This window comes from Diadema antillarum, unplaced genomic scaffold, assembly GCF_040938485.1.
Source record: "Diadema antillarum isolate AM-2024a unplaced genomic scaffold, OU_Dant_1.0 seq00000355_RagTag, whole genome shotgun sequence".
Lineage (NCBI taxonomy): Eukaryota > Metazoa > Echinodermata > Echinoidea > Diadematoida > Diadematidae > Diadema > Diadema antillarum.
The window spans coordinates 220,634-246,439 of NW_027271361.1; the positions used below are offsets into that span (position 1 = coordinate 220,634).

A 25,806-nucleotide genomic window follows, 5' to 3' on the forward strand; every position below is an offset into this window, starting at 1 on the left:
AGATACATGGTTTTAACGTATTTTGCGCACCGAACTTGAGACATTACCGAAGCACGAGACATAACAATTATCATTCTCACATTGCCAACCCTTTGTGTCCCGTATACCCCGATATATATATATATATATATATATATATATATATATGTTTATATATACATGTATATATATATATATTTATATATATATATTCCACTGTATGTATTCCACTGTTACATAACTACATTCTCTCAACTATTTTCACATCTAAAGCAGATTAGATATTATTCAAGACTTGCCCTAGAACATACAAATCATTAAAGAAATTTTGCTTGTCAGTTGTTGGTTGCTGAACAAGACATCGATGCAACGTAATTAGAACTTTTTATTAACTTCGCTTGATAATTTCATGAAAAGAAGATTTTTCATATCTGCACGCTGGGGTGTCAAATAATTTTCGTACATTTCTCCATGAAACGAAGTCCTTAAAAGTGGAGAGACCCAATGAAGAGTTATGGTTATGAAACGTGGATCCCTCGAAGAAACCTCCATGACAACATAATTAGAGACATAACTGAGTGGGCGAGGAAACATTATTATTATTATTATTATTATTATTATTATTATTATTATTGTTATTATTATTATTATTATTATTATTATTATTATTACTATTATTATTATTGTCACTATTATTATTATCATCATTACTACTACTACTTTTTTAAATAATGTGGTCTATTTGGTAAAAAAACCCAAAAAACAAAACAAAAAACTTGCAAAATCGTAGCCCGAAGGCTACAACACATTGCAAGCATATTTAGATACCTCCAAACTACCAAGCACATAGAACACATTGAGCTATCAATTACATAACATCCACTGAGGAAATCACAATCAAAATATAAGTACACTGTATATTGAACAAAAAATACCACATATTTTACCAATGCTTCACATGTAAATATTACACATCATTCTTCATATGAAATATACTTGACTGAAAAAAAAAAAAAATATATATATATATATATTCTAAAGGAAAACCTTAAAAACATATCACTGAACAGACACAAAATAGGAAGGAACTATCAAAGAATCTATTCTTATATCACTTTTATCATAACTATGTTTCAATCAATATTTATATTCCAAGGAATAACTATAGAAAGAGAAAAACGTGGTAACCCCATTTAAAATTTGGAATTATGCAGACGTAATTACGCATTCACACTCGCACCCACATGCCCACATATAGCACATGACAAGACACATGCACGTGCACCCACCCACACACACACACACAAACACTAACACACATACACATACACAGAGGCAAACCTTAAAAGCATATCACTGAACAGACACAAAATAGGAAGGAAATATCAAAGAATCTATTCATATATCACTTTTATTATAAGTATGTTTCAATCAATAATTCTATTCCAAGGAATAACTAAAGAAAGAGAAAAACGTGGTTGCTGATTAGTAACCCCATTTAAAATTTGGAATTATGCAGACGTAATTACGTATTCACACTCGCATCCACATGCCCACATATAGCACATGACAAGACACATGCACGTACACCCACCCACACACACACACACACTAACACACTAACACACATACACATACTCAGAGACACACACAATCCAAATACATGCCATAATGTGTGCACGAGAGATAGAATATAACAAACGGAATAGGTCTAGCACGATTAACATTATGTGCGGGTGACGTTTTATACCTCAACTTCTGTATGTATATACCTGATGACAGAAACATGTATGAAGGCTAAATTAATTAACAAAAGGATGACAATATTACTGTTCCTCGACCTCTAACCAAAAGCTCATTTCACGTTATATCCATCATGTTACATTCTGATACTGAGAGAGAGAGGGGGGATATTAAAAAAACAACAACAGAAGAGGAACTTTACGACCTAAAAATCACGAATAGAACATTTAGGCAATTATAAAACAAGATAAGTGCCTCTATATACTTAGCTCTTTCCCTTTCCGATATACCTTTTGTCTATCCAGCTTTTACCCACCCGTATACTGTCATATCATAGAGATGGGTGTTCGTACGTATATATCTATTCAATTACGAAGGCAGGAAAGCGCAGACACATATATATTCCCCATATACTCATAGAGTAATCATTTTCTGTCATATGCATGAAGCATCACAGAACAGTATATAGTGATGAAATGAGGAAATATGCTGGTTTTCATAGTTATAAAGACGAGTTTTTTATATTGTTTGTTTGTTTGTTTCTTAGTGTGAGAAATATATTGAAAAACGATAACGTTACGCGACACCTTTTGGGGCAGAGGGGGAATGAAAATCATGTAACATATTAATGGAGATTTCCTGTCGATCCATTTTGACTTTCAATGTGGAAAGGTGATCCAATTTCTGCAGATGGTGTATTGCTACAGTACTCATTACTATTATGTATGAAGGGATCTTAATAGCCTTCGATGTTATCTTAGAGTTGAAAATTTTAATAGGAACCCAAGAGATTAAAAGGTAAGACATGAGCTTGTTTTTCCCCGAGTTGTATAAGGTCGATGGGCAGTTCTGATTTTGACCTGCTTGTAATGAGCCCCATTGGTCATGATGATAGTTATACAAGTCTTAGAGATCAGCAATGGCCTTGGCTGAAACTATATCTTATCATCCAAACATTTCATTAAACATTCCCGTCAAATCATGAAAATTAAATCAAAATTAAAGTCAGTAATCCAAACGTTTTCTATCTTGAGTATTATTGCTGACAACTGGATAATGACAAATAATATACTCCACAAAGAGGACTGTTAAAGTAACGGAAGAAGAAGAAGAAGAAGATAAAGAAGAAGAAGAAGAAGAAGAAGAAGAAGAAGAAGAAGAAGAAGAAGAAAATACTAAATGCCTATCGGCACTTAATGCAAAAAAAAAAAAAAGAGGCTATGTCAAAGCGCTGCCTCCAGTGTTTTAATGCCAGTAGCCATCATTTATTAGGACAAAGCTCTTTGAAATTGAGAGAGTTTGCAACAGAGGTTGAATATCCAGCCTTCGCTCAGTATGAAGTAATAAAGAGTCATGGAGAGCTCGTGGCTTGCCGTGCTTTGATATATCATTAGAGAATAGAAAGTTACCGTAGTATAGTTTCCCTGCCAGGGTATATGTGAAATGAAATATACTTAAATACTTCTTTTGTTGATCTGACCTATCCATTATGATTCACTATTCCCAGACTTGCGTTTGCTGGAAGCGGAATATTAAGAAACATATAAGATAGAAACATATACGTTTATATATCAATGTCATGAGGCTGCATATCAAAAGAGGACGGAGGATGATTTTCAGTAATGTGCTTGTTTGTGTGTGTCGTGTGTATGTGTGTGTGTGGGTGCGCCATTTCTTGCGCTGCCTTTTTTGTTGTTGTTTTATATAGTGCCAAATACGCAAAATTATTACACGCTGTTCTGGCTTACAATGCCTTCCTCGATGGCAATCATGGAGCAGTCCTCAATGGTTGGGTTTGAAGTGGCAGCAGAAACGAAATGTCTCGATGTGTGCAGCGACTACAGTTTCAGTTCAGGGAAAAAATGGATCTGGGGGGCATTTCATCAACGAGTTCGTCGGAGTTTTCACCGACAAATTTGCTATCAGCCAATCAGATGCAAGGATTTCATTAGCTTTTAACAGTTGTCAGTGTAAATCCTTGCGTCTGATTGGCTGATAGCAAATTTGTCGGTGAAAACTCCGACGAACTCGTTGATGAAACGCCCCCCTGAGATCAATTTCGAGCGATCATCAAATTATTCAATTCACACTGACAATTTCGCCGCCACCACCATCACTTTCGTTGCAAGACATACTATAATAACTATAATCTTTACCACTCATACACACACACGCACACATGCACACACGCACACACACATACACGCGCACTATGTAGTTTGTCCTATACATAATGTATGTACAGGTACAATGTATATGTAAAAACATGTAGGCCTAAATTACATACATGGGCAATAGCACGAGATGTGCATGAGTTGTGTGTATCATCATATCCAAAAGCCACTCGGTGCTCTGTAGCCGTAAGCAATGCATCATCACAATCAAACATTGCATGTGTGAATGGCACGGTGAATGGCGCCCTTTACCGTATTCGGCGGACGCGATGCGGACAATATACCGCTGGCCCCGAGAGAACCGTGACTCATCAATGGCCTAAGCGAGGCAAGCGTTGTTGGCAAATCTATAACACACAACTGTACGGCATGACCATACTACACTTCATAGTCGCTTTAATGAGGGGCGTATGTCAGGGCTCCCATTTGATTGTTTTTATCTGTTGTTATTTACTTTTTTGTGTCGTACTAAGTGTTCAGCTGTGTGGGGATTGTTCCCAATTGTCCTTTTGTAATCTTACTTTTGTGGTGTGTGTGTGTGTGGGGGGGGGGGGAGGGGGCTTATATGAATCCTTGTATCAGTCTTTATATCGCTCTGACTTTGTATAATTGTCTTCACATACAAGCAGATGAATAATGTCAATTTTTTGCCTGGGTCATTTCTTTATTTCACCGGAATTTTGTCGCCCATAAAGGCCACTGTCACGTTGCTAGTGATACAGGAGTGTTACGGGATATCATTCTTCAACTATCTATGCGCATGCAAGTTCTCATTTCAATACATGATAGGAGCGAAATGATGATTATGTAGTCGATGAAGAATCAATAAGGGAGCAGCCATTAGGGGCGTTTCAAGCACATATAGTGACATTAATTAACCCTTACCCTTTACGTTTGCCAGGCAAGAAATGAAAGTCAGGATACTTATCTTTTGTCCTCATCACAGACTCTCCATTCTTTCGGTGGGCATACTGCCAAGAAGAATGACTGGCCTTTATTGAATATTCCTGTCCTATCATTTGCAACAATTTTCAGAAAATATGGTTATCTTGAAATGCCATGACAAGTACACATCGAAAACAGTAAACATGGTGCAAACATCACTAGCTGTATGAGGCAATTCAGTATACCACATGTTTCTAGCAGGTAAACAGTGTGAAGATTCGAACAAACGCACCGTCAATACATTATTACGCGCAAGCATTCTCTACTTCACCAGTAAAATTATCTCGCTGCATATCTCAGTACTTCTCACCCCAGGGCCTTGATCTACATCGCATAAAAGCACCTACCACTCTTATAATTTTGCGCATACAGTTTGTGCTATATGATTATGTTAGCACTTAAACATGTCAGTCCTAATGAATAAAATGCTAGGAGATTTTTGTTTCATTCTAAGGCAAGCATGGCAAGGTCGAGACGACACTCGTGATCATTATTTTTATCTTCAAGCGTTGTGGTCATTTTACCAATGACTCCATTAATAAATATCTTGTCTTATTCGGAGAGACAGACAGACAGACATGACAAGATGAACAGAGGGAAATAGCAATGTGTTTCCGCCTCATACAGCAATAAATAAACCACCGAAATGTTGAGCATGATAACTGTGCCTTAAACAACGCGAAAGAAAAAAAAAGAGACAGTATACAATTGGCGATACATATCAGTTTGCTTCACATTCACATACATGGAAACAGTAACTTAAGACTTCCTCGTTTATATGCGAACATATGCCAACCTATTAGGAACATGGATAAGTATTGTAGCATATACAAAACAAAACTGAAAACATATGCTCACACACACACACACACACACACACACATACACACACACACACACACACACACACACACACACACACACACACACACACACTCATACATAAAGTACTTTGCACTTGCATGTTGCTTACAACACCGGCATGATGAATTGATTCTGTTGTGTGGCCCTTTCACTTCTTCGAGGCGATCGAGTGATGCAAAAATGCATTAAAGTAAGGAACTTTGAATTGCTTTGGGTATATCATAACCTACATCTTAGGCTCTTTTCAGCAGTCGTCAGCACTGAAGTGTGCTTGTGGTTAAAATCTTCCATCGATGGAAATAGATTGATTCCGCAAAGTGCGTCTTTGAATTTTTTTCAAGGCGATGATGAGCCCCCATCATGAAAATAATGCGGAACCAGGTTTAGCTGTCGTATGAAAGGTTCATGATCGATCAGGACCAAAGCTATTAAAACAACAACAACAACATCAACAACAACAACAACAACAAAAACAACATCAACAACAACAACAGCATCAACAACAACAGCCTCTTGTAGACTACCTGCAAAAGCGGATATGCATGATGGCTATATAGATATTATGAGATGTTGTTGACGACTTTGTGGTTTTCTCGATTAAACCACAACAACTGATATTTCGTTCGACATTTCGATGAAATAGAACGTTAAATCCTGATCAATATCAGACTCGACATTATGAGCATGTCGTGCATAGGCCTATTTATGTTCTACTTCTCAAAGTACGAAGGTTAATCATAAGAATATGCACAGTTTCATGTTGCCTGCATGAACTCATGTATTTCATACATGTTATACGCCGCAAGTTTCGATGAGGCTTTTTAATTCGGCTATTTTAATAAACTGCCATCGTTCTTTCTTTCTCTCACTCAACCTGTTCGTTGTGCAGCTCCTGTCACCAGGCAACACACCCGGACGTCTGAATTCCCACATTGCGGCTTCTACACTGATCAGGGTTCACCCCTCAACACGCCATTCACCCCAGACTCAGGAAGCCTCCGGAAGTCCGTCGGCGTAGCACTCCGGACGTTGACCGATTTTGCCAAGTAGGAGCTTAGACGCCAACAGGGTGGTACTCGCCCTCTTCCGCCGAGCAGTCACCGCAGCTAACCAGCAGCACACGGGAAGCCATCAGCCAGACAACCCGTCCTTGCCACCATGTCTCAGGTAACGGCCCTTAAGAAGACGGTGGAGCAGCTGAGGTCTGAGGCGAAGATCGAGCGCATCACGGTATCGCAGGCCTGCAACCAACTCCAGGAATACTGTGTGCAACACGAAGCCGACGACTTACTACTAAAGGGTGTCCCGACCAACATCAACCCGTTCAAGGAAAAGCAAAAGTGCACCATCTTGTAGAGGGTGTTGGGTGGTATTCACAATGATGAGCCGTAACGGTTTTCCCCATCAGTCCTGTCAAAAAGAAAGAAAGAAAGAAAGAAAGTGAAATTAACCCCTTTTGAAAGAATGCCCGCCTCACTCATTTCCCCGTCTCACGTACACATAGTATAACATGTCTATTCAAGTTGTGAAGGGAAAATTTTAACACGGCACTGTTAGGGGCCCATGTGGTTTTGAGCAAAAGTCAGCTAACGTTCGAACATGTAGTAAAGAGCAAGTAAGAGAAAGACGGCAAATTATGTTAATAGTCATAACCTTACGCCGGAATTCCGACTTCCCTTCGAAAGAGGCATTCATTGTAAATATTCTTTTTTTTTTTTGTTCACCTCCAGATCCAACGTCACAGACGCCTTTAAAGTGAAAAGTGACGTCAAGAGTACACTGGAAATAGAAACAAGATTCTCATGTCTTAAACAATTTCACAAATAACCGGTTAGTCCGGTGTAAAATCGCTCCTTTCCCTTATAGAATAACATGATGGGGTGCGGGAACGTGCCGTAACTGTGGAGGTTGATAATATTTTTGGAAGATTTTACATAAATATTCTTGTTGAACGCCATCGTGAAATTAGTAGGGATATCCCCCAGATATGCCGATGTGGCATTAATCCAGGATGCAGGAAGTGGCTTGGAGCCGAGGTTGCCATGCCCACGGTTGCCAATGGTTACTAACCAACGTTTTTGCATCGCAGAAAGAAAACCCCACCTCCAAGCGTCAAGAATGTCTCCCCCTTGCGTTGCACTTCATGAGCTTCACCTCTATAATGGTCACAAAATGTTTTATAATTGCTTAGATATTGTTGATAGAAATGTGAACAAGAGCAGAAAAAAAAACTTTAATATTTTCCTGTATGACCTTACTGATATGTTATCGGATCGGAATCAAACATGCTCATTTTGTGAGGTGTTACTTCATGAAAATATTTTTAAGAGCACCCCCTCCAAGGCAAGTTGTGCAAAATTGCAGATGCATCGCTGTCATCGCGGATATGATAATGTCCCAATGCTTTCTGGAACGCATGCTGGGACGAAGTTTCCGGTATACCGTATCATGCGGGTATGCATGTGTACAAATGCGTTTTATGCTTGATTCTTGACAGAACATGCAGTGAAAACAATCAGTAAAGATTCTGTAAATTTCATTCCCCGTATCTCCATATAATGACCATGTCATTATATTTATCAAACCGTGTTTCTCCCATCCAGTAACCCGTTGGTACCCTCGGGACACTAAATTGTTCACTGCCAACGCGATTGTGTTTTTTGCTGATGGCAGGCGGTTAGTGATTCTTGAAAGCTCTACCCAAGCATCCTAAGACTCCCCTGGGTAGCAAAGGCTGCCCCGCCGTTGTCTCGGCGTGTGCCCCCGTAGACATCCGTGGAAGCGCCATGGCACTAGAGTTACATGGATTAACCACGAGATAAAAGCATTGTTTATAAAGGCAGATTTTGTCATATGTTTTCACTCGATTGTACCGTGGCAGAGCTGTATGACCGATTCCCCCAGCAACTTCGCCTTGTCTAGCTGTTGTTAGTTATTATGTTTCTGTATATTATTATTGTTATGTGCAATATTGCTACTAGGATAACTCTATATATATTGCGAGAGATAGTGTAATTGTAACACCGGCTTTGATTAACGATGTTGTTGTTTTTTGTAGATTGTAGAAACAATTTTAGTAATGTATTGTGCTTTTTTCGTGAGTGTGTGATCCTTACAAAGTATATCAGGTTGAGAAAAGCGTTGATTCAGAGAGGAGGAGCTCCTCCTGTAGCTACTGGTTAAAGGGCCGGACTGTACACAGGCTAATGATAATTTCAGAATTGCTTCGATGATTGTATCAGCCGTCGATTCTGCAGCATGAACAAGGAATATCTACATTGAAGAGGAACACTTTCATTTTAAGATTTAACTATAGCTGTTGTGGTCTACGTTTCAAAACTGAGAGTCTGATCAGACATATGGGAAGAATATTAAGGGTGATAAAAGTTACGGAAGGAAATTGATTTCCTCAGTTTCGATATTGCTGAAGACTTTTATGACCACGATAAGTCATGTCACAGTAAGAATAAACGAGTGATTATAGGATATCGAGGAAAGTAAACTGGCTATCAACAGTGGAATACGGGAGGGCTATTCATGTACGTGCGACAACTTTTGACTAAAATCAATGTTTAAAAGAAAAGGTATACGAAAACGTAATGCTAGTGAGAAAACAACAACAACAACAACGTAGTTCTGACGACGTAAGACCACTGCTTACCTCAGATTGGGTTCAAGTCCACAATCCAGTGTTGATTGCCAAGTAAGTTTGAATCTCAAAAAAAAAAAGCTTTCGCGTTGTATATCAGATCACCTGTCACATATGCGGAGGTTGTGGAGTCGAACTGCTCCGAAGTGTAGCAACTGCATTTGAAATTTGAAGTGACTATTCCATTTACATCTTTCATAGGCTGTAAGTGGTTGATATGTCGCACTGATACGTTTAATAAAAGTGCGATATCTCATTATCCTATCAAAGAATACAGACTTTAAAAAGTCAGACAAGTGAAATCGTTTCCTGTTGGTCTCTGAATGTGACCCCGCAGTGCTATCCTCTTTTTGGCTCTTAGTATCCAGCTAGCACTATGTCATCCATGTATAGAAACGGATACCGCAACAACTCCAGCTATAAATATGCGTCTTAATGATTGAATTGATGTCGCCTTAGAAACACTTAAACAGTTAGAATAGCTCGGGATATTTTTGTAGTCTTTCGAGTCGTGAGTTGTACAGACCCCGTACATTGTTACATGGTTATCATAAGGGGGCAAAGGGAACTTCGATCATTACACCTTGCAAACTATAGCGTTGTCTTCTTCTTTTTTTTAAGCGTATCATAGGTGCAAGTAGACGGTTACGAGTTTAGAACTCATCTAATCGTGGCTTTTATACTTAGGAGAAAAGAAAACATGTTACATTTTGCATTTGTTCTTTGACGTAATCATGGTCAACTTGACAATACTTGTTTAGGCACACTCGATGTTTGCCAATGCGGTCCCCTGTTATATATGACAATGATATCGCAAGAAGAGATTCTGGATATGGTGTTACAAAATAGTGCGGTATAGATGGAATTTTAATTAGAAGCGCTTCAATGCAATTACTCACTGGCTGTATAAGAATAAGTGAAATCAACTCTTTCTCAAGCTTTGGATGAAAATCGCATCGACATTCACGTCTATGTTTTCGATTGAAATCTAAAATTGTTATTTTCCGTATCGTAGTGCTTTGTTATGACTTCTTAATGTAGCCATTGTAAGTTTATACAGAATTTCAAAGCCTTATGACTTGTATGAAATTAAAGGATCCTGATCAAAATTACAGTGAATTGTGTGGAGTTTTTTTCACTATACTTATCTCAAAGGGAGTTTTGGTTGAGACGGGAGATTCAGATTTTAACTTTTTGCGAGATTATTAGAAACTTCTGAAATATGAAAAAGCATACACTTCTTCTAGGAATTCAAAGTTTATCTGACGTAAATTGGTTTTGAAATTACGGAGATATCCAAAAACAAGGTAAAACAAGGTGGTCCTGATAACAGGTGGATCACATCTTTTATTCGGACCACTTTGGTTTCTGTTATATCTCAGCAATTTCAAAACCAATTTTCATCAAATATACTTTGAATTCCTCTTAGAAGTATATGTTCTTTAATATATTTCATTAGAGGTTTCTCATTATCTCACCAAAAAGTTGGAAGCCTGAAGCCTTATCTAAACCAAAACTATACCAGCCCTTTAACATGAGAGGAGCGAAGGTAACAGAATGAAATATTATGTCTGCATAAATTACAAGTTTGACATTTAAGCTGAAATCATCTGGTGTAGCTATAGTTCAGTTCAGTTCAGTTCGGTTCAGTTTTTATTCACCATCCATTTAGGAATATACAATAAAAAGATACACAAAGATACATAACTATATACAAAGTAAACATAAACAAAACAGAAAACAATTAAACTTGATGGTGAGAACCCCAGGAGAAGCAGTGCTTATAGATAGGGGCCCCAGTATATTAATATACATGTAAAACAAACAAGCAAAAGAATTAATATACATTTCAAGTTTGTACATTTGGTTTGGTGGGAATGGGAAAGGGAAAAAACAACATGCATATATATATAAATGTATATATACAAATGTATATATATATATATATATATATACATATATAGCGTTTTAATGTGGCCAATTGTGTATGATTGTATGTGTGTTCACTGTGTAAAGTGGGGGTATGTGCAGATGATTGAGCATTACTAGATGTGTCATCATTCCAATATTCATATATATATATATATATATATATATATATATATATATTATGTATATTATAATAGATCAAAGCTCAACACTGGAACTTTTTTGATGGTTGTGGCCCGTTTTGGGCCACCAGAATCATCAGTTTCAATTTTTAGTGGCCCCGAAAAATAGAAAATAAAAAAGTAAAATAATTTGACAAAACATTGAAATAATAAACCATAATAAAATGTTAAGATTTGCAAATGTAGAAGCTTTAAATATATACCACTTATTACTGTGCTTAAGAAGTATAAAAATTTTGAAAAAAAAATTAATAAACCATGGAATGATGATAAACCCTGACAGTTACGTGTAAAATTGCCAGTATGATAAAGGGCTTCAAAATATGCTATATACGTGGTGCAACTAAGTTCACAAAGTCCTACAAATTCAATATTGAATATCATTGTACATCATGACACTTCATAATAATTCATGACAAAGTTATGTTGAACATAGGGGTACGAAAATGTAATTGAATAGATACAATTCGGCAGTAAACTTTGGCAGAGAGTGAGAGAGAAAACAAGGTTCAGCCAAATTTGATAGTAAAATTCAGCATGAATGCAACTTGCAGCTTACTAAAATGCGGTGCAGTTAATGTATGTATCACGCACTGCACCGCCAGTTGTTCTTCTTTTATGTATGAGAAAACACATGAAAACAATTCACACTCACGATTATATATATATATATATATATATATATATATATATATATATATATATATATATTGGGTTTTTTTTTTATCGTATTGGCAGTATAAAGTAATGATCCATTACTGTTAGCGTACAGTGATAGATATAAAAAAGAGATGTACGTAATAATGTGTAATGAAAATATAACACGAAGAACTCAAGAGATGAGCAAATGTAGGCTTTGGCTTGTGGTATTCACGTATCCTATAGAAAAAAGTATCTGACGTCAATGACAAAATCCCAGTTGATGAGAAAGATGAAGACAATCATGCAAGCTAAATCACTAGGTTTTAGATGTTTGATGCCTTGTAAGGATTCTCCCTGTAATCCATCACTTAATTTGCACTGATCATCTTCATCCACAGAGGATTATACATAAATATGAACTTACGTAAATGATTCAAAACTAATCTCCATGCGTACGACTGTCCCGGGACATGTTAAGAATATCGAAAGGGGTAGTATAGAAATACACAAATTCAAAGAAAAAGTTTTAGTGAGTATAAGACGTGTAACGAAGGAACATGCTAAAAGTAACTGAATGTCCAAGATATTAATTACATCAATTTTGTTGACCGAGGAAAGACACCAAACCTCTTGAATATGAATATCATTGGCAGTGAGGCTTTCTGTCCACCTATTATGTGGATTCTGATAAAATCAAAGAAGGATGAGATTCTATAGATATCATAGTGTTTCTCAGAGAGGAAAAGAAATACATTTTATGACGAAGAGCAGGATATAAACGGATATACAAATATGCACACGATATCCCATGTAGGCATGCAGCACAATACAACGTATATGAGATTTCGGTCGTCATGACTGTATAATGTCTTTCGATGGGCAATGCTCGTAGTACCATTATGGCATTATGTATGTTATCATGCTTTTAATGTTTATCTGGGGAGAACCCTCCCCTTTGTATATGACTCCTGTAAATAATATTATATTTCTCACACACATACACACATAATTTTTGTATGTTTTTATCGTTCAGAAATATAATCTCCCGTGGCTTAATTTGTAAGATCTGAGCTAACTTGAACTAGTTTATCATGTCTACAATCTACAAGTCAGATATATAGGATAAGTGTTCAATTAATAATCGTAATTCCCATTATAGAAAAGAAAGAAAGAGTACACCAGTTTATACCAGGTATATGGGATTCACTATAATCTAATAACTGTGCTATTCTTACCACGATAAGGAAGTTTGTCTCGACCCTTGGCTTACTCAGAATTCAATAGCTAATCCTGTAACGAGTCAATTCTTAGTCCATCTAAATTAAGTAGGGGTAAGGTAGAAAAAATCCAAACTTTGTCGTATTCCTCTTTCCTCTAAGGTCATACGAAAGGGGGAAAGATCAATATGATGGAGTATGATAATAATAATGACAATGATAATAATGATAATGATAATAATAATCATCATCATCATCATCATCATCATAAACAAACATACTCACACACATACGGCGCTGTGGCATTATAGTGGATAAGACTCCCGACTCCCGATCGGAGGACTCGAGTTCGAATCCCGCCCAGTGCTTACGTCCTTGGACAAGATGTGTTTACCCACCAAGTCCCTCTCGACCCAGGTGTATAAATGAGTACCTGGCAACGCTAGGGTAATGATAATGGCAGGGCCCTCTGGTAGAGCAGTGGCAACACTGAAGAGGCTACCCCCGGGTAGTTAATAAGACTTTATTATTATCATACACTATACACTGCCACGCATTTACATGAGACAGAGCATGCTTCAATATTGGTGCCAGAAGGAAAAGTGAAAGGAAGAGATTAACCCTTGTGATGTGTGTTTTGAGCATATCTGTTAACACAGAAAACTTCACAGCTTTGTGCACACTGCATAGTCTGTGGCACGGAAAGGGTTAAGGGGAAGGAAATTGCTCATGGTTAATAAATGTATTATACCGACTGTTACAAAATGACGCTAAGAATGCCATCGAAAAATTACCGTTGGAGCTGAAATGGCTTCATTTTTACAACGTAAGAGTAGTAATAGCACTGTATTATGTGGTAAGAAACAAGAGATCCAGGGCCCCGTTTCATAAAACTTGTTATCAGTGACAAATTGTCATAGTTCTTATAAGCTAATGAAATCCTTACATCTGATAGGCTAAGAGCAACTTTGTCACAGAAATGTGGCAGTTTTCACAGATAACAAGTTTTGTGAAACGGGACCTAGGTCTCACTTTTTTTTCCCTTTTTTGTGATTGGAGGGATACACTCTTATGGGAACAGATCCCCACACCCCCATCACCAGAGGCGGATCGGGGGGGGGGGGGGGGCACACAGGGCGCCCTTTTTTTTCGATAAAAGAAATTTAAAAAGGAACACCAGCCACGACGTTTATATCGATTTTTATTTATTTATTTGTGGCACCAGAAAAAAAAAACTTTGCCCTCCCCCCTTTACGGAATTCCTGGATACGCCGCTGTATCATCACCATGTGACCATCCGAATCAATGGTAAAAGGGGGTCATGGCACTTCCTGCATGGGGTACTGTATAACCTTGCAATTTACCACTCCATGTTTTAAGTTGGCTGAAAGATAAAATACGATCACACAACTGAATGTAAGTTGTTTGTTTCGTCGTATAGTGTGCCATACGAAGAAAGAAGAATATTTGTCTGTGTGCTTGCAATCAGTATTACTGTTTCGTGATAGCGCTGTGAAACTTTCCAAACTTTCTTCGTCAACGTTTGACTGTGTTGAAACTATCGCCATTAAAGGGATGGTAATAGTATTGGTTGAAGTGAGAATTTAGCGTTTAACTTTTTCGAGATATTTAGAAATCACTTTATGGAATGGTAATAAGTCTACAATTCTAAGAGGAACTTAAAGTTTATTCAATGACAATCGGTTTGAAATGGCTGATTAGATGTCCAAAAACAAAGTAAAACAAAATACGATCGTAATAAAAGGTGGGTTCCACCTTTTATGAGGATTGCTTTGGTTTGGATATCTCAGGCATTTCAAAACCAATTTTCCTCAAATAAACTTTGAATTCTTCTTTGAATTATATTCTCTTTCATATATTTTCATAAGAGGTTTCTCATTACCTCAAAAAAAAAATCATCATCAAAAAACTTTGAAAACCTCAAACCCCATCCGAACCGAAATTGTACCATTCCTTTAAATATATATATATAATATATTCCTTTAAAATATAAATATAATAGCATGCCTGTTATGCATTCAAGAACTTATATCACTTCATGTATATCGTAATCAATTATATCTGTCTGATCCCTCTCATTATACTTTCCTCATCCGTATAGCTTTAGTTTTAAATGTACTCAATCTCTTTCTCGTGTCTGTGAGTTTTCCTGCTCACTGTTTATGTCACATCTTACTATATTGTGCTCGTCCTGTCCTAAATTTGTCTCCTCTTGTGTGCTATAGTATATTATGTACGTACATCTATTCTGCAAATAATTCCTCGTCCATTAATGTGGATTTTGTTTGTGGGACCCGCGCAGCATGTAAGCATACAAGTTTTAGTGGGTCCCTCAATTTTTTTTCTCGCTGAGCATGTTTTAAACTTATATTTTCATTGTTATGGCTGGCATATTAAATATTGTTTTAAAACCAAAATGATTGCCAAATGATTCTAATGTATCGACATCTCCATTTTCATACCTTATTAATTTGTGTCCTGTCGAAAAATGAAATAAATTTTGAATTGAATTGAACCACTTTGTTTGATTTCACTAAAGGCGATTTTTTTTTCTCTTTCTTTTTCTCTGTCTCTGTCTCTGTCTCTGTCTCTCCCTCTCTCTTTCCCCTCTCTCCTCGTGTTATTGGATATTGAATATGTTATGTTCAATGTGACTTATATATTTTGTTTATAAACACACTTAAAATCATTATTTTCTGATTCTGATTCTGATTCTGATTCTATTTCTGAATTTCGTTTTTCATAAATGAAATACAAAGTCAACTGAACAAACAAATTGAGCACAGTATAAATTGAATCTGACAGTTAAAAAAAAACAAATAAATGATCAATTCAAATATTCAACTTTTTTCGCCTAACACAATTCAAAATGAAAATAAACTATTTTGTGCACACATTTATGTAAACATAAGTTACGGTATATTTCTTGCTTTGTCGTGACAAAGCAAGTTACAGTATATCTATTGCAGTTTATACTGCAGTATATCTCTTGCTCAAAGGCAAATTAGGCAATTCTTGATGTACAGAAATTCAGGAGATCATCATCAGAAGCAATCATTATTATCTGTTTGTAAACCAACGCAATATAATTGTTATGCATACAGGGCAAAACACATAAACTGTAGTATAGGACACGATAAAGCTACCATTTTGAATTCATTCTTAACGATTCAGTGGGGAAAAACGAACTTATCATAATGCCCGTTATACTGTGATTCATGTCACCAACGTGTTTGTGATTGTGCTAAAAGATGAAGATCTAATTCTTGTTGAAAAAAAAAAGCTGTGATCGTAAGAATGATTCAGACTGTGAAACTTTATATAGGTGACTGTATGGATTAGTCGTATAAATCATTCTTTCCAATTCGCATTAATGTAAAAAAAACACGTTGGAACGAGTTTATACTATACACACTAGCAAAGTGAAATGTGTTCGTTGATGATCATTTATCTTCATCATGTTCATACAATATAGTTACTGCATATCGTTTCTCTATAATAATAGTTGGTTGAACATGAATACTGACAGGAACATTGAAGTAGTTAGAAGTTAACAGTAATAATGAACGTTTGTTATCTTGCGGCTGATTAGACTTTATATCATTGTATTCTTTGTTGAAATGTTTGAATATGTGTATGTATGTAAATATATGATATCTTTTCATTTTTGAAGCCCCGTGAGCACTGAAAAGTAGACCTGTGCGCTTTACAAGTAGCCACTATTATTATTATTATTATTATTATTATTATTATTATTATTATTATTATTATTATTATTATTATCATTATTATTATTATTTACTATGGACATTTGCTAATACATAAGTATTGTGAATAATACACATTTTGTATTGCGAGCAGGGCCTACTATAGCTGGACCCTGTTTATGAAGAGTTATAATTGATTATTATAGTTGATTTCTATGGTAAGTCTATGGCGGCCTGTGTGGTAAGGAAATTTATAATCGATTACATCTTTTGATAAAACGGGGCCCAGTTTTGATACTTATCATGTATTACACCATATTATAAAGTACAGCAGAATTATAACACAGCATAGGCCTTTAATCGGTTTATAAAGAACATGACGACCATTCATACATGCTATTTGATTGCTTGTTTGCAGTCAGATCAGTTGAAATATTGCATTGTTGTAACCATCCATCATTTTAGACATTTTATCTCGAAATTAAAAGGAAACCCCCCCCCCCAAAAAAAAAAAATCATTTACACAGAAATGTGTTGATAAAGTGTATCTGGCAAGTGTGTATGTGTGTGCATCTGTTAATGAGCTGAATGAAAGTGTGTAATCATTATCCACTGAAAATTGGTTTGCAGATGTGCATCTGCATTATTTCAAAGTTGTTGTTTTAAGAAACAAAACAGAAAGAATTCAATGTAACTTCTTATTTATGATCTGGCTTGCATAAGAGTATATGCTTCTTGTCAATTATTATTTGATTGCATGAATAATGTGGGTTTTTTTTTTTAATTATGCTTTTTCCATTTGTTCTGCGCTTATAGATCATGTGCCTCTGTTCATATAGCAAGCTTACTTGAATCAATATCATTGCACAATGATCGCAGATTATTTGTCTGTTTTTGTTTCTTCTGGAACGTTATAACGAGTATCTAATATTCTATTCCGGCTTGTATTAAACCAGTATACCCCAGAGATATAGATTACTTTCTTTTGCTGTTAGCACAACGTGGGTCCTTGTCCTTTTAAAGAGTATACTCTGTTAAAACCAAAATAATCTAAAAGGATACCTAGTGTTGCATTTGTCGTCAGATGACGTGTGTAAAATGTGAAATTATACTTTTTGTATCACAAGTTGAATGGAACTCATTCCCATCTGAATTCATTCCTGCCACGCACCATCAAGCAGTGGAATGGACTCTCTCAGGAAGTCGTTGAGGCCAAGTCCATCGACACATTTTGTGTCAAGGGCCTCAAGACGAGAGTAGCTGATCATCTGCAGGCCATTTATTAATGTATTCATTTATTTCTACTTATTTCTGCTTATTTCTGCTTATTAATTACTTTTTTTTCAAGTTTACTGAAATTGAGTCCCTTATTTGCAATTGATTTATTACCAATTATCATCAAAGCTAATTATCAAAAATTTCTGCAAAGTGCACTGCCAACCTCTCTACAAAAGTGACAGAATAATCATCTTGTTGATTGTGGTCGCTAACCTAGAAGAAGAAGAAGAAGAAGAAGAAGAAGAAGAAGAAGAAGAAGAAGAAGAAGAAGAAGAAGAAGAAGAAGAAGAAGAAGAAGAGTTGCTGTCGACAACAACTCCCCCCCCCCAAAAAAAAAAAAAAAAATCCACAGTATGCATATTAATATTCTTTATTGTCAGCTAGGTGCCATCACGACGGATACTATCATGGTAAGTACGGTATTGATCATTGTCTCAACGCAGGTGGCGCACTGCAGTTTGCACTGCATGTGTTCAAGTGTGATAGTTATGCACGTACATACGTACGTGTGTGTGTGTGTGTGTGTGTGTGTATAGTATCTGTGTGTAAATGTATGTATGTGTGGGGTGGTCGTGCAGTGTGTCATACGTCGAGGTAGGTTGGCATGCATGCCCTATATGATCAAAGGGAGAGCCGACATCATGGCGGTAGTGATCGAAAATGTCCGTCTAAGTTCATTGTCGGACCAAGGCGACATTTCACAGCAAACGCAGAATATTCTTAAATTACAGATAACTACGCAAGATGCGAAGCCGGTATTTTCACTCTACAACGGTAAGAACGTGTATTTCGAGCAGAATTCCTTTGTTTAAATTCGCTTGTTTTGACATTTTGTGCATGCCTTGCGTTATTCAAGCAAGATTGGGTTTATTGTGTCGTGACCCAGCCCCGCGGGCTCGGGCCGGCCGATAGCCATGGTACGCTTCATGCTGTGCACGCACTAGCTAGGTAATCGAGCTGTGAAATGACAGATTTCAACAAATGGCTGCTAATGTAGAAACCGACACAACACTCTCATCTGTGATCTCCCTTCTATAATACAAAATTTAAGGGTACTTTTTCACTGTATAAGGCCAAGTAAAAAAAGAAAGTAGTTTCTCGTCCGGGTTTTTTGAGCTAGGCGATGAGGGAGGTCCTTACTATTTGATATCTTACTATTTTTTCAAGGATCGTCAAAATGAAAGTAATATGTGTTTCTCGTCCGGTAATTCTGAGAAAGGTAACAAGAGGGGGCTTTACAATTTTCTATATTCAATTTATGAAATGAAATATCACTCTGGTAGCTGTGTTATGAGACCAGGTCCCAAGTGTACGTCTTGCCTGCACTCTGTGCATTTTCAAACAAATAGATATATGTGCCATACTTGAAATGAAACTTCATGCATGCTAAAATACATTTGCTTTTTCCTTCCACTACAGATGTCAAGGGAAAATGACCATCTTAATACTGGTATTTAGTGTTGTAATGGCTTTTCTGATACCAGTGTACTTGCAATTCTGATGTATTGTGCTATTAATTGAAACAGGTATAAAACACGTCTTTCAACAAATGTACGACTAAAATAAATTCCATGATATTCAAAACACTGCTTTATTTATTGGTGTTTGTGACTTTTTGTGTCCACACAGCTGGTATGTATATATCTGCAGTTCTTCACAGTACAATTGTAGCACATTCAACTGGAAACTGGCTTGTACAATTGCAGATGGATGTCAAAATTATACTGTACTGATATGGCATTCTAGCATTAAACGTTTAAAGATGTTTCTTCATGTTCTAAAAAGACATTTGATAATCACTCATTATTTGGATGATGAATGATTGTATAACAGTACACACTTCAGATGATACCACTCACGGCTGTGTCCGTGAATTTACATCGTGAAGAAAAGTATCCCGCTGAAATACGAGACAAACCAGAATCCGTGGAAAAGTTATTTATTTTGTAGATACACCCATTTAATAATTCTACATTTGCTGGAAAAGCTCATTCATTTTCTCTTCAAAATAGAATGTATCGCCGTGACAGACCAGGGGATGGGGACCCTGGACAGCTAACAAAACACGCACACTTTGCCGATATACGGTGCGGCACGGCCACTGCACTGGCACCAGGGAGGTGTGGACCTCCCTGCTGGCACCGTACCTTCCGACACTGCACACACATGCACATAGTCACAATGACATGAAAATGTATACAAACTCGATACCGTACAATCCTCACAAGCATTTGTACAGTACAATTCATCCGCTTAAAATATCAGAAACGGGGAAAAATACGAACAACGCGCGAAATATCAGCGATTGTTCGCAAAAATGTTGCCGCTATCGCGTTCACGACGTACCGAGTGCGCTGTACATCACAGCCCAGTACAGGCCGGCCCGCCGCGCCGCCCATCCAACTACAGTGCAGTTCGACTGCTTTGTGGGTCATTCCTTCTTGCCGATCGGCCGAGCTCGCAGTGTGAAATGCATGCTTTATTACATACGCACTACACACAGAAGCTACAGCTGTACTACAGTCTACAGCTAAGTAGAGGACGCAAGGCGTAAAAATTAGAAATGAGACGTCACAATTGGTAGGTGAATTGTCGATCTGTTTGGGTTTTTTTTTCGGCGGCCGAAAAAATAGTAAATATCAAAAAAGTCGATGCGGCAACTGAAAATCGACGCGGGCGGGGAGCGGGCTGGGACGAGAATTATGAATTTCTTGGTATTTTCAGCGCCATTTTGAAAATAGTAAATAGTAAAAAAATCGATGCGGCGGCCAAAATCGATGCGCGCGAGGACGAGAAACTGGTTTCTTTTTTTACTTGGCCTAATGTATAGAAGCCTAGAGCACTAGACTAGACTAGGTCTATGTAAAGTCAGAGCAGGACAGGATCACGACAAAGTATTCGCTTCTTCATCCATTTGTAAAACTTATCCTGCATGCAAATGGCAAATGCTACAGTACAGACATTTCTATTCTAACTAGAAAATCCATGCTACTGAATCTCTACACTCTAACAATTAGTCAGAACAAAGAAGAAAGGTAAAGCTTCAGTGCTGTCTCCATTAATGTTGAGATGGATTGCATAAGTACATACCATTTAGAATGTAAAATTCAATTCAATGTAACGTGATTGTCTTGATTTCAATTTTATTGTCCATCGTTTGTTGATTGTACACACAGCTGCATAGACCCTCTAGGCTCTATTGAGTGTAATCAGTTGCAATCCCTGTAGCTCTGTGTGTTCTGATCTTATGTAGCTCTACTCCAGTATAAAATGCTAAGTTATGATTACATGCAAATTACGATGTAGGCCTACATTGTATCTAGGCCTAGGTCACATGTCTTGTGACAAATTGTGTGATAAATGTAAAATTGTAAATGACCTCAGTCAAATGCAACTCAGTCCTTGAAATATGTTATCGAATATTTCTATTTATTGTACCTGACATCCCTATGAAAAAAGAATTACCACTAGTACAGTTGTATGAAGGAGGCCATGATCACATAATCACACTTCTTATCAACGATGTAGATTTGTAAGCTGAGTTTATGCTTGGATTTTATGTACCTCTGCCAAGGAAGGAGGAGGTTAAGTGCTCATCTGCGTTGGTTTTTCTGTTTGCAAAATAACTCAAAAAGTTGCGTACGGATTAAGATGAAACTCATATTTAAAAAGTCGATATTGACACAAGGAACACCTCATTCAATTTTGGTAGTGATCTTGGAATTTTCAGTTATTGTTCAAGGATTTTTGATGTTTTGGCATGTACAAACTGTAAGTTCAACGAACTTGGGAGTTCAAGCTGCGCGTACTGGAGGTTTACATACGCGTACTGAAGCGCGTGCTCTGCTTTGCTGATGACGTAGACAAAGAGCTTCTGTATTGGGAAATGCCATGCGTGTATGTTTGCAGGGAAGTGAGTTGCTGGTTTGGCGGAGGTGTGCGTTCTCCGAGTGCTTTTCTAGTTGTGTTTGTGCTTCCTGTACTTGTATAGTGTGTTTTATTTCTTTCCTGCTACATTGTAGCACATGCAGATACTTCAAGTTACAACTACAGATAGATCTTTCAGGATAACAACATTTTGTAGCAAAACACTCATTTTGAATAGAATTTTAGATCAATGTATTGATGAATGAACCAAATCCGAGGATTTAACATTGTCTCTAGAAGTGTTTTTTTTTTTTTGTTGAACAAACTTTGTTTTTCACATTTTCGACAATATAACTTCAATATTGTCACATTCATAGAAAATGGAATAAGTTCTATGATTTTAACTGCATCTGATAATCTCTGCTGCTCAAAAGTTTTCATGGTCTGAAAGGGATGCTATACAATGTAGTTTTGGTTGAGGTGAAGATTCAGCTTTTAACTTTTAGCGAGATACTTAGAAACCACTTAATGATTAAGAGCACACAATTCTAAGAGGAATTCAAACTTCATTTGATAAAAATTGGTTTTGAAATGGCTGAGATATCAAAACACAAAATAAAACAAAGCAATCCTAATAAAAAGTGGGTCCCACCTTGTATTAGGATCACTTTGTTTAAGATATCTCTGCCATTTCAAGACTAATTTTCATCAAATAAACTTTGAAATCCTTTTACAATTACATGTTCTTTCATATTTCATAACAGGTTTCTCATTAAATCTTAAAAAAAAAAAATCATCATAAAAAAACACTGTAAACCCAAAGCCCCATCTCAACTGAAACTTCACCATTCCTTTAAAGAACCAGTACAACTACACTCTACTACAATGTAAGAGGGATGTACTTTAACGGAAGGAGAAGAAAAAGAACCAGGATATTGACATTCATAGTAATCCTTCACAAGCACAATGACATACAAAAATGTACAATGTACACTGTATGCACAATAACTACACATGACCTACATACCACGTATAGTCTGTGGCCTTTTGTCTTTGCAACACAATGCCATAGAAGAAAAAAAATGTATTTTTTCTCATTCATGTTCTTATTCTGTGCTCTTCAACCAGTGGGCCGTGAAGATCTTGCAGATGGGTAGTTATGTCAGCCAAAAAATAGAATTGTTAAAAAAAGGATTCGCAATCTATCTTTTACTCATTCTTTTAGAAAACAAAACAATTATAGGAGCCATTATTCTAGTTGACCATGGGTTGAAGGGATTTAGGTAAGAAGTGCACTTCAAAATGATTTTATGTATAGTGACCAGAAGATAGTGCACTTTTACAGTACAGCCAAACACTGTGTACATTCATTAACATTATTATGGCATTCCACTATAAAGACAACACAAGGGAAATTACATAGAGAAGTACTCTGAGAGCGCACACCTCCGCCAAGCAGCTCTTTTCCACCACTGATCTTGTTCTTCCATAGAGATGCATTGTAAGTGAGTTCCACCCATACATGCATGCTGAAAGTTGCCTGATTTCCCAGTATACATAGAAGCCTTTTGGTATGTCATCAACCTCCAGCTGCGCGGCGCGCCTCACCCGAGCAGAAACTAGAGCACCCACTGTAGTGTGCGTATGCAAACCTAAAAAATGTGCAGCTTGAACTCCCAAGTTCATTGACCCTACCAGCCAAAATGTGGAAAATCCTTTTTAAAATACACAAAAATTACTGGATTACTACCAAAATTTAATCATCTGTGCCATGTGTCATTCTCAACCTTTCCTGTAAGTTTTATCGAAGTCCGTTCACTACTCTTTGAGTTATTTTGCACACGGACAAACAAACAAACAAACATACGCCAAAGAAAACATAGCCTTCTCCGCTGGCAGATTGTCTCTCTCACACTCGATACACAACCTGCAACATCAGCAAGCATCATGGACTACAATGTAGTTTTACTACCTGACTACTACAACTTGTACATAATTGAAAACTTATTTAAAAAATATTGAAAAATTATTTGCTGATTGTAGAATATGTTTCCATGGCTTTTTATCATGAAGAATTTGATGCCATGCTGGATAACCTTCAAGGAGCTTTATGTTTGATGCTTGTTTACCAGATGAAAGCTTGTAACCAGCGTTGTTTATCTCTAAAAATGTGTAAGAATTCAAACTCTTGTGGATTTTAGTTACAGAGGTATGCTTTTGTAATGAACATGAAAAGATTATAGTGTAGTAACAAGGGATTGGGAGGGTCTAAAACTGCCCTACAATGACCAATTTTTATTATGTAATTAGTTTATTAAATGACTGATTAATTCATTTATCAATATATTTATTATTTGTTTGTTTGTTTGGTTATTTTATGGGGTGTGCAACTCAATATGCACGTATTGTAAAGTCTCCATCATGGGAAACCTAGCTCGTCATTAATTTGTTTAACACAGGAACTGTCCCTGTAGTGGTTTTTTTTTTTTTTTTTTTGACACTGTAAAAATAGTATCATACTTTGAAACCTCTAGGAAAGTCTACTTTGAAGAATCTACTGTTTGTTTGCCATGTGAGGGTGTGAACTCAAAGGTGGTTTTCCCTTGTAAATTCAATGTAATATCTCAAAGTTTATTTTCAGAAACAAAGCTGTTGATGATTAAGTCATCTCTTAGAAATTACATTGTGGTTTAGGATGTTTGGGAGGACACACATAAAGCAGATATCCGTGTGTACAAAAAAAAACATGACACCTTAGGCGTTGTTGCATACATCCCTTGCATCATTAGGGTCGGTTTCCTTTAACATCTAATGTACACCGAGACGTAGAATGTAGATGTTGGAGTTTAGATAGTAAGTAAGAGGAGAAAGAGATAGCACAAAAGCAAAACATGAACAGGACATATGATAACAAATTAAGCACTTTTATGAGTGTAGTCAGCCTTTGTTTGGCGTCATATTTCAGAGCATTTACACTGGTATTTTTATGTGAGATGTGTGTACATTTCTTGATGTTTGTGGTGTGCATTTTGTTTTCTTTCTTTGGAGTATTCTTGTAGAATGACTTCATGAATTAGGAATGAAAATTGGTGGAAGCAACAACTTTGGAATGTGAATGCGAATACTTTGTTATTCAATCATGTTGAATCCAGAAACTACAACATAATGACCAGCCAAGTGGATGTGTGCTTTGTAGGATTTTGGCATGACAATTTCTTTCTTTTTCTTTTTTTTTTCTTGTTTTATTGTCATTTTGCAAGATGCCTGACAATCAGAGTTGGGTTACATGCTGTCATTGTCAATCAGTTGCTTTCCAGACATCATTTCAGGCTAATGTTTGGTACACTCTCATGTAAATACTGCAGCTTTGGTTAGGCTATAAAAAAAAAAAAGAGGGGGCATGGGGGGAATCCTCCACCACAGTATCTCAAAACATTATGTTAGCTCTTTCCTTGATAACCTTGCCTATGCAAACACATTCCTCAATATAAAAACCGTGACTGCGTAATATGCAAACACATTTCATACTTTGACCTAATTTTGCCAATGTCTCCACTCTTTCGTTGTTTGTAAATACTTCTAATGTGCTGTTATACAAATGATGCACAG

At 36.8% G+C, this 25,806-nt stretch overlaps 1 protein-coding gene across 1 annotated transcript in view; it reads left to right on the forward strand.

Moving 5' to 3' along the window:
• The first annotated feature begins 18,968 nt into the window (after positions 1-18,968).
• Positions 18,969-25,806, forward strand: part of LOC139731058 (histone-arginine methyltransferase CARMER-like) — a 43,763-nt gene continuing 36,925 nt past the window's right edge. Inside the window, exon 1 of the mRNA XM_071641937.1 lies at positions 18,969-19,104. Within this exon, the coding sequence (XP_071498038.1) occupies positions 18,972-19,104 (133 nt within the window). The 5' untranslated portion in view covers positions 18,969-18,971. The remainder of the gene's footprint in view (positions 19,105-25,806) is intronic.